This window comes from Eurosta solidaginis, chromosome 5, assembly GCF_040869045.1.
Source record: "Eurosta solidaginis isolate ZX-2024a chromosome 5, ASM4086904v1, whole genome shotgun sequence".
In the NCBI taxonomy this organism is placed as follows: domain Eukaryota; kingdom Metazoa; phylum Arthropoda; class Insecta; order Diptera; family Tephritidae; genus Eurosta; species Eurosta solidaginis.
In genome coordinates, this window is record NC_090323.1 from 25237869 (window position 1) to 25248463 (window position 10595).

General features: G+C 36.1%; 1 protein-coding gene across 1 annotated transcript; it reads right to left on the bottom strand.

Moving 5' to 3' along the window:
- Positions 1-6057: 6057 nt before the first annotated feature.
- On the bottom strand, positions 6058-7835 carry LOC137252160 (glutaminyl-peptide cyclotransferase-like). Its single transcript, XM_067787497.1, has 2 exons — positions 7619-7835; positions 6058-7056 (listed from the first exon to the last, which is right to left on the bottom strand). The coding sequence occupies exons 1-2, from the start codon at positions 7718-7720 to the stop codon at positions 6148-6150; spliced, it is 1011 nt and encodes a 336-aa protein (XP_067643598.1). The 5' UTR covers positions 7721-7835; the 3' UTR covers positions 6058-6147.
- Positions 7836-10595: the final 2760 nt, after the last annotated feature.

The following is a 10595-nucleotide window of genomic DNA, read 5'->3' on the forward strand; positions in this document are numbered from 1 at the left end:
ACACCAAAGATCCTAGATTCACGCGCCGGGCAAATCAACGTCAAAATCTGAGAAATAACGTTTTTCAATTAGAATAAAATTTTTCTAAGCGAGGTCGCCCCTTGGCAGTATTTGGCAAGCACTTCGAGTGAATTTGTGCCATGAAAAGCTTCTCAGTGAAAACTCATCTGCCTTGCAGATGTCGTTCGGAGTCGGCATTAAAAACAAGTAGGTCCCGTCCCGCCAATTGTAGAAAAAATTAAGAAGAAGCACGACGCAAATTGGAAACTATAATTTTTTATTTTTTTATACAAAATAAACTTTTTTACTCTACCTTAGGTAAGTTTTTGGTTTGAAGTGCCTAATTAAAATTTCAATGCCCTCAATGATAAAAAATACAAAATATTTAAACAGCTTTTTAAAATGAAATTTCCACAGAAGTTTCTTATTATACTAGCTTTATGTTTTTATGAGGAGAACAAAGCGTAAACTTAATTAGTGTTATTTGTTTCCAAAATGGTATTTAAACCTGCTTAAAAGCAAACACGAGCAACAGACTGAGCGAATATTATTAGCGTTCCATTGAGTCATCGAGCTCAATCACGATCAAATCTCATTAGAAAGATCAGTTTCCGTACTCTGAGAGTTGGCAGCACTCAACCGATCTATACACATGATAGGCTGTCTGTTATTTTCAACATTTTTTCCCGAATCGCTCCATAAAATTTTACTAAATAAGTAAAAACAAATTATCAAACGCATAAATAGTGTTATTAGTTCTTTAAAACATGCCGAAAATGGGATATATTTTCCACATCAAATTTAATGGGATTGTGCATGTAAAAAAAGCTAGAGTGCTAATAGCTAACAAAGGGGTGGGTCGGAAATTAAAACCCGTCCAAAAATATCGGGAGAGTTACGAAAAGAAACATTTTGAGCTAAGTAACTAGCTATTATAAGCTTAGATTAACAAAGTTGCTTCTATCCTTAAAAAGAGAGGACTGTGGACTCATGATGGGTATTCTGACTGGACACTGCCTTCTGACGCCGCATGCCTTTAAATTAGGCTTGGTCAGTGATAGTAGATGTAGAAAGTGCGGGCTGGAGAAGGAAACGATCGAGCACGTTCTGTGCTTGCCAGGCTAAGACTCCAGCTATTCGGAGTGATACAGCTGTCAGATCCAGAAGCAGCAGGTGGCTTAAGTCCAACGAAGCTTCTAGAGTTTGCAAAGAGGACGGAGTTATTTTATAACATAGGTCCTGGTTTTTGATAGTGTTTTTAAGTTTGGTCGTTAAAACAAACTTCTGGTAACAATACGGACTCATTCAGTCTATGTGAGGTCCTCATGGCCGGCCAGTTCAACCTGACCTAACCTAAGTAACTATCGTCCCAAGGCTGATATTAAAAATTTTACTTTTGTCAGGAGCTTTGGCAAAACGCAATTGCACAATATGTTGTGGTTCTTGTATTTTTCATATAAAAAATATATAGTTTTTTTATCATGATTTAAAATTAATATTATTTAATTATCTTATGGCTTTAATAATTTGTTTTCAAACTCAAAGCTAAAATGTATGGGTTGTGGAATGGAAAAAATATGTTAAATATGTTGCTGTTGTAGCGATAAGGACTCTCCTCGAAGGCCCTGGGGAGTATTATCGACGTTGATGGTCTTTCGCCGGTTGCAGATCCGGTACGTTCCGGTAACAAGCACCATTAAGGTACTAGCGCGACCATCCCGGGAACGATTTGGTATGACCATATGAAACCTTCTAGGCCATAACGCCCTCCCACCACTTAGATCCCTGAGGATATGTTTGTAAGTGCTACCAAGAGCTGAGGATATGCTCGTAACGTACGATCGTTAATTACCAAACATACGAGAGAAAGTTATGTGTCAAATCAGTCCTATAGGATAAATAATTTATTTGGAATTGATATTGGGTTTAAGGACACAACATAGATTGTATGGTCTTTTAAAGTTGCAGTATAATAGCAAATGTAGAACTGTTAAATCTTAATCTTTCACGAATGTGGTCATGCCATGTACGATAAAATACGTACGATTAGTAATGTGTAGTGGAAAATCAGCACCAGTGTTGTTCCGTAAAAAGTAGGAAATTTTTTTGTGCAACTTTGTTCCTTCATAACCAAATTTAAAAAAGCAACAAATATTTCAAAAATCTTTTGATATTTGACCCTATTTCAACCGATATATTGAGTTTTGAAAGAAATTGATTATTTATTTGTTTATTTATTCATATTATAGTCTAGGATAATCAGAACCTCCTTATAGACTATTTACAAATGTATCTTAACTAAGAAATATTAAGTAATCAAATTACTTCATTCAATAGCCTAAATTTATTTAATGGAAAATCAATATCTATTGGATACAGAAAATTAAACTTCGTCATTGCCCTAGAAGCATAAATCGTTCTAAATCTATCTAACCAGAAATAATCGTGACATCGAAGGGTTCGCGATGGTACATTGAGCCGTAGGCGTTCTAAAAGATAGGGCGAGTCAACCGTCCCATTGATGATATCGTATAAAATGTCAGTGATATCATTGATCTTCTACTAACTAATGATTTCAGGTTAATTAAAAGACACCTAGAAATATGCGTTGGAAACGCAAAGACCGGGAAGAAAATCGTAAAAATACAGTATGAACAGATATTTGCCAGGCTAAGACTCCAGCTATTAGGAGTGATACAGCTGTCAGATCGAAAAGCAGCAAATGGTTTAAATACTAGGAAGCTTCTAGTATTTGCAAAGAGGACGGAGTTATTTTATAACATAGGTCCTGGTTTTTGATAGGGCTTTCAGCTTGGTCGTTGAAACAAACTTCTGGTAACACTACGGACCCATTCAGTCTATGTGAAGTCCTCACGGACCGGCCAGTTCAACCTAACCTAATCTAACGTTCAATATTCTAGGTCAAGGCCCCCGCCATATGTGTATTTAGGAGATTATTTCCTTCCAATTGATAGGGTGCTGTTTGATGTAAGCTGTCCCGCCACCTGAACCTACAAAGGATCTTCGGTACGGTACGCTCAGCACACTACCTCTATACCAGGGTTGCCGTTACAACAATAACATTTATATTCATGTCCCCAGCAAGATTTATTTTGGAGACTCTTTGTCTTTGTCGAGTTCATTAGAATTAACCACTGAATGACTTTCGTCACAACTTTTGTATCCAGCAAGAATATTTATGTTTGCTTGATTCTAATGGTGTGTTCAATTTATACTTATTATTAAGAATTCATGAGCTTAACACCGGCTTATAATAATTGAATATTCAAGTATTATGTTTTTCTAAGAGAAACTGAATAAATTGAACACACCATTAGAATCAAACAAACATAAATATGTAAAACTGAGCCCGAGTTTACAAGCCTCTCATTCGCAACGAAAAAGAAACTTTACAAAAACAAATCTACATACACACAAATTAATAGAGGCAGAATGTATCAGTTGTGTTGTTAGTGTAGAAATAATAAAAACTGAATTAAGAAAGAAGACAAATGCAAGCAGGATATCCTAGTGGTTAAGGCAACTGCAGTTTCACCGTGTGATTCGCGGTTCGAATCCCGGTGAAACCTTTGATAACACTACGAAATTGCCTGACGATGAATTCTTGGCAGTTTTCGAAATGGTACCATCGCAATATGCCAGTAAATGTTTTTTTTTTCTTTTCAGTTTCTCTTAGAAAAACATAATAATGGAATATTCAATTATTATAAGCCGGTGTTAAGCTCATGAATTCTTAATAATAAGAATATTTAATATTTATTTATGGCTACATATTCTTATCTCTTTATTCATAATAAAAAGATGATAAAAAAATTTTGAGGACTACCCCTATATAAATGGACCAAAAAATAGAAGGTAATTTTTTCCTTTAATGCAGACATAGTCTTGTTGATTTTTGACTAAAACACTTTAACAATAGCTCTTCTAAGAATTTTGGGATTTATAACTATAAAGGTGGAGCGCAATCTTTCAATTTAAGGCAAACCATGTACTTGGGATTAACTAATTGCTTATTTAAAATTTAAACACGCGCTCTGCCTTTATAATTTTATATCCCAAAATTCTTTTACAAGAGCTATTGTTAAAGTTTTTTAGTCAAGACTATGTCTGTACTAAAGGAAAAATTGCCTTCTATTTTTTGGTCCATTTATATAAAGGTAGTCCTTAAATTTTTTTTATCATATTTTTATTTTCAATTTTTGGTACTGCCTACAAAAAGGCAATTGCAACTTTGATTAGTAATTTATTTGTTCAAAAGAGCAAGATTTAAGAGAATTAGTGGAATTTTTGCTGACAACACGGGCGAAAAAAACAGAATTCCACCTCGCATCATAACAAGAGAATTCCACCTCGTTTGTCAACTACCTAATTTGCACAGCTGAAAATCGTGGTGAAATTCGCATACGCCTGAAAGCCTGAAAGTCTAAAAGAATCGTGGTGAAAGTCGTTTACGACTAAAAGTATGCAAGGACGTGCATTGAGTTGGGCCTTCAACGAGGAGGTATTCTCCAACGCCTGCAACACTCAGGAGGTTAGCCATGAAAGTATGACCTAATCTTCAAAATAGTTCGACTTGTGCGTCACGTAGCTCAAATTTTTTGATCAAACATTGCACTGTCGCCGAGTTTTAAACTATATTTCAGCTTTCAAGTCTCTAGATATCCAGAAAGTTAGTTAAACATCGATTGCAAGATTTTTAATTAAAACTAGTTTTCTCAATATCTCGATACATGCGCCACCTAGCGGATTTTTTCGGATAAAATATTGCATTGTCACCGGGTTCTGACTTACGGCCCAAGTTTCATGTCTCTAGTTCATCAGGAAGTTACTCGAAAATCGAACGCAATATTCCCCTCGTTTTTAAAGATTTGCAGTTATCTTGACTAGCGCGCCACCTAGCGGAACTTTGTTTTCTATAAGTTGTATTGTCATCAGGCCTCTAACTAAGTGCCAAGTTTCAAGTCTCTAGGTAACCGGGAAGTTAGTTAAAAATGGGTCGAATGATTCCAAAATTAAAATTTGTTATCTTACTATCTCGATCCGCGTGCCACCTAGCGAATTTTTTTTTGACCAAATGTTGCATTGTTACCAAGTTCTGACCCACGGCACAAGCTTCAAGTCTCTAGATCACCGGCAAGTTACTCAAAAATCGATCGCAAGATTCCCCTCGTTTTTATCTCAATTAGCACGCCACCTAGCGGAACTTTGTTTTCTATAAATTGTATTGTCACCGGGTCTCGAACTATGTACTAAGTTACAAGTCTCTAGGTAACCAAGAAGTTAGTTAAAATGGATTGAAAGATTCCTTAATTAAAATTAATTTTCCTAATATGCCGATCCATGCGCGACCTAGCGGAATTTTTTGATCAAATTTTGCATTGTCACCAGGTTCTGACTTACGGCTCAAGTTTCATATCTCCAGCTCATCGGCTCATAAATCGATCGCAAATTTCCCCTCGTTTTTCAGGGATTTGTAGTTATCTCAATTAGCACGACGCGGAACTTTTTTTGTATAAATTGTATAGTCGCCGGGTCTCGAACTATGTACTAAGCTACAAGTCTCTAGGTAACCGGGAAGTTAGTTAGAAATGGATTAAAGGATTCCCAAATAAAAACTAAATTTCCTAATATCTCGATTCGTGCGCCACCTAGCGAATTTTTTTGACCAAATATTGCATTGTCACCGGGTTCTGACTCACGACTTAAGTTCCAAGTCTCTAGCTCACCGGGAAGTTACTTAAAAATCGATCACAAGATTATCTGCGTTTTTTCAGGTATTTTCAGAGGTTTTCGTTTATCTCGATTCGTCTGCCACCTGACGGCATTTTGCTTTCCACGATTTGTAGTGCCATTGACTCGCAAACTATGTGCTAAGTTTCAGGTCTCTGGATCACCGAGAAGTAAGTAAAACTATGTTCTAAGTATTAAGTGTCTAGTTCAACGGGAAGTTACCGAAGTATGGGCCAAAAATTCGTATGGAAATGAGGGGACAAATATGAAAGGGACTTAATATAAAGGTAGTAATAAAAATCGAAATTGGTTTATCAAGCTTTTATTATTGCAAAGTTGTTTGGAAATGTTATTTTGTAAAATTTTATACATCATATAAGTGTATTATACATACATTCATTTTTTTATACCGCCGAACAGGTATTCTATTATAAATAAACGTATTATGCGCGATATATCTTCCGTAGCATCGTAATCAATTGCTGACTCGTTATCATCTTGAGTATGCAATGAGATTGACTTTGGTCTTAGATGCAATATTGGTACCTTCTCTTTTAGGAATGGATCACCCTTAAGATGATGAGAACTTATTCCACCAGTTTCAAAGAAGCGCTTAGGATTTTTGCAACTATGTAACATTTTGGCATTTGCCAAACGCTTTTCCAATGCTATGAAACGTAAAAACAATGCTTCAGTATTTGCAAAGTAACTATAAATCGTCGTATCGGCTAAACCAATCAAATCCAAATTTACTAATATATCCAATTTATTTAAAATACCATTCTCCTGCCAACCGTCAGCTAGATGATTCCTCCCACGAGGGAAACCGAGGGGGTTGTAGTCATCTGGAGACTCTTCACCATCAAAGAAAACAAACATTAAACTGAGTTCTGTTTTACGAAACGGATTAAGCGCTGCTTGTAAAACGTGCGCCATATTAAGTAGCATAGCGCATGGTACTGCGTCTAAAGTGCCTACAAGTGTAGTATGTACTTTATATTTGCTATCATAGTGGCAGGTTAGCACTAGAAACCGTTCCGCCTTTGGATTAAGTTTTGCAATTATGTTATGAAAATATACGTCGTCCAAAATAGGCACTGTCGCCTCAAATGTATCATACTCAACAGACCATTCCATCTGTTTTAAACTATCACTGATGTATTTGCGTACTTGCTTATGTCCGTCTGTGCCAACAACACGCGGTATAAGTATATTTTTCACTGCATCGCGTAAATGTGTCTCGGCTTCAAGTTGTCCATATTTTAACAAATCTTCTTTAGATAGGTCATTAATAGAATGCTTTATCTTTAAGTAAATATTTTAGTTAGTCAGTATCCTAATTTAAATGGTGATAGTCTAGGAAAGGGGTCGACTGCTACGTGTCAAAAAATATAGAGATGTGTCAAAAGACGCGTGTTGACCTCAATAACAATAATCCGTAAGCGGAAAATAAAAAATTTAAGTCGTTCAAAATATAATAACGAAATATCGAAAAATTACCCCGGGGTGGGATCCATAGTAATTTTGGGCACAACATCTTTCTGCGTTGGCGCTTATAGAAATTTACCCTGGCCGGTCCACCAATGGGGGTGGATCAAAATTAAATGCGTGAAAAATCCCTTTGTACACACAATTTTTTTCAGTGCACACTACAATAACCACATGATAATTACCTGTGTCAACTGCAAATATCTCCGGACAGAGATGAAATTTTTCTTTTCCGCCTTTGGATTATTATTTTCGAGATTAATACGCTTCTTTTCACACATCTCTCGACTGCTAATTGCCGATCCTTGTTCTAGACTTTTACCAAACTCTCAATGCAACTTATTTCATAAAGTAGCGTTTTTATTTCATTGATTATTACCTGACAGCGGGGTCCCACAGGATATTCAGCACACAAATATTGTTTAACACATAAACTGATGCTTAGTACGAAGAAGGTGATAAAATTTGAGCTGCTTGCCATGTTGAAGATTATTTTTCTTAAATAAATTCAAGTACTTATGTCACAATTTAAAATGGTTAACTAAACTTGCTTTTTTCTTTTATTATATCAAGGTAGATATTTGCCCCACAGAAGCAACAAGTCGTTTGTGTACGCATGTTTTTATTTTTCATTTTTATACCGTGTTTTGCTTCGTGTTCCTCACATGCCTGTTTATTTTTTAGTATTCGTATGCATATTGCTTGTTATCGTTTTTTTATGTTGATAGCTTTGTTCTTGTTTAACACCGCTCATAGTGTATGATACCGTTTGCTTACTATATCAAATATTTTTGGTAGTTAAAATTGTACGTGCTTAGCTTAGATTGGTGGCCGGTGCAGCAGAATCAAGAAAATTATGCTGCCAATGAACAGATACCACAATTAAAAATGAGAGAGCAAACTAATCATAGTTAGCTGTGAAATAAATTTTCTCGGCCTGACGTCACGCTTTCGACAATATGTTTCATTTCTCATTTGTTTATGTTATGCTGCTACTAGTGGAGAAAACAGCTAAATAGATAGTAAATGATTTCGGTGACGAAATCTATATGTAGCGCAGGGTATCGGTTAGTTATGCATGGTATTTTAAAATTGAAATCAATGTTGACCGTCCAGATTTCACATGCATGTGAAAAAGTCTATTAATTAGACATTTATCTGCACTTTAACACATTGAAGTCCAAACGCGAGGTCAACGGAGTTAGTTCTATTCACCAAACCCTTGTTTAGGCCATTTCCCTATTACCGGGGGAACATTTTTTATAAATCAAATATGCACCCGCCAGCTTCTAGAATCAATCAATATGCAACCGCTTTGAAGCTCAAATTTGTAAAATGAATGCTTATATATACTTTTTAAGCTCAGCTCCATTTGGCTCCAGCACTAACACCGGTTGTAATGTGGTTTTTTTGTTGAAAGAATAAGGCGGGTTAGAGAGGCATAGAATATACCCACGGCAGGTATACCTGTCGTAAGAGGCGACTAAAACACCCAATTATTTCGATAAGTTGTATAGCGGGACCTTTTCAAGGGGATGCTAGCGCAGTTTATAGCTTCTCCAATCCGATTGTAAAGGTTTAGCGCAGGGGTCTAGAGGTGGCAATAAACGCGTATTGACTTCGACACCAATACTCCGAAGGCGAAAAATTGTATCCCTGTCCGGAGATTTTTGCAGTTAAAATTGGCAATTTTCATGTGGTTGTTGTGCACTGAGAAAAGTTTTGTGTACAAAGGGACTTTGCACGGATTTGATTTTGACCCCCCCCTATTCGTGGAGCGGCAAGGGTATTTTTTTATAAGTGCAGTCGAGGGCCGCCAAAGCAGAGTGTTTTTATTTTCCGCCTATATAATAGTTTCAAATTTGCGTCGTGCTTCTTTTTATTAGATTTATATAGATTTAGAAAAATGTATGCTTCTAATTCTCCAATTGCTATGAGGGCAATGAGGCAGTTTAATTTGCTGTATTCAATAGATATTGATTTTTCATTAATTAAATTTAGGCTTAAACTGCTATTGAATGAAGTAATATGATTACTTAATATTTCTTAGTTAAGATGAATTTTTAAATAGTATGTAAGGAGGTTCTGATTATCCTAGACTATAATATGAATAAATAAATAATTAATTAATTTCTTTCAAAACTCAATATATCGCTTAAAATAGGTTCAAATATCAAAAGGCGTTTGGAATATTTGCTGCTTTTAAACTTTTAAAAATGTCTATGAAGGAGTTACACCAAAACAAGTAAGGAAGGCTAAGTTCGGGTGTAACCGAACATTACATACTCAGTTGAGAGCTGTGGAGACAAAGTAAGGGAAAATCACCATGTTGTAAAAAGAACCTAGGGTAATCCTGGAATGTGTTTGTTAATGATAATTTTAAAAGGGAGTGGGCCTAAGTTCTATAAGTGGACGCCTTTTCGAGATATCGCCATAAAGGTGGACCAGGGGTGACTCTAGAATTTATTTTGTACGATATGGGTATCACATGAAAGGTGTTAATAAGTGTTTTAAAAGGGCGTGGGCCTTAGTTCTATATGTGGACGCCTTTTCGAGATATCGCCATAAAGGTGGACCAGGGGTGACTCTAGAATTTGTTTGTACTATATGGGTATGAAATGAAAGGTGTTAATGAGTATTTTAAAACGGAGTGGGCCTTAGTTCTATATGTGGACGCCTTTTCGAGATATCGCCATAAACGTGGACCAGGGTTGACTCTAAAATGCGTTTGTACAATATGGGTATCAAACGAAAGGTGTTAATAAGTGTTTTAAAAGGGCGTGGGCCTTAGTGCTGTAGGTGGACGCCTTTTTGAGATATCGCCATAAAGGTGGACCAGGGGTGACTCTAGAATTGGTTTGTACGATATGGGTATCAAATGAAAGGTGTTAATGAGTATTTTAAAAAGGAGTGGGCCTTAGTTCTATATGTGGACGCCTTTTCGAGATATCGCCATAAACGTGGACCAGGGGTGACTCTAGAATGTGTATATACGATATGGGTATCAAATTAAAGGTATTAATGAGGGTTTTAAAAGGGAGTGGCCCTTAGTTGTATATGTGAAGGCGTTTTCGAGATATCGACCAAAATGTGGACCAGGGTGATCCAGAACATCATCTGTCGGGTACCGCTAATTTATTTATATATGTAATACCACGAACAGTGGCTTTTGATTTCGCCCTGCAAAACTTTTTTATTTTCTTCTACTTAATATGGTAGGTGTCACACCCATTTTACCAAGTTTTTTTCTAAAGTTATATTTTGCGTAAATAGACCAATACAATTACCATGTTTCATCCCTTTTTTTGTATTTGGTATATAATTATGGAATTTTTTTCATTTTTCGTAATATTCGA

Coding starts and splice junctions, on each gene's coding strand:
- LOC137252160 (XM_067787497.1), bottom strand. CDS start 7,720: ATGGCAAGCAGCTCAAATTTTATCACCTTCTTCGTACTAAGCATCAGT. Junction 7,057..7,618: donor CTGTGGGACCCCGCTGTCAG/GTAATAATCAAT, acceptor ATTTACTTAAAG/ATAAAGCATTCTATTAATGA.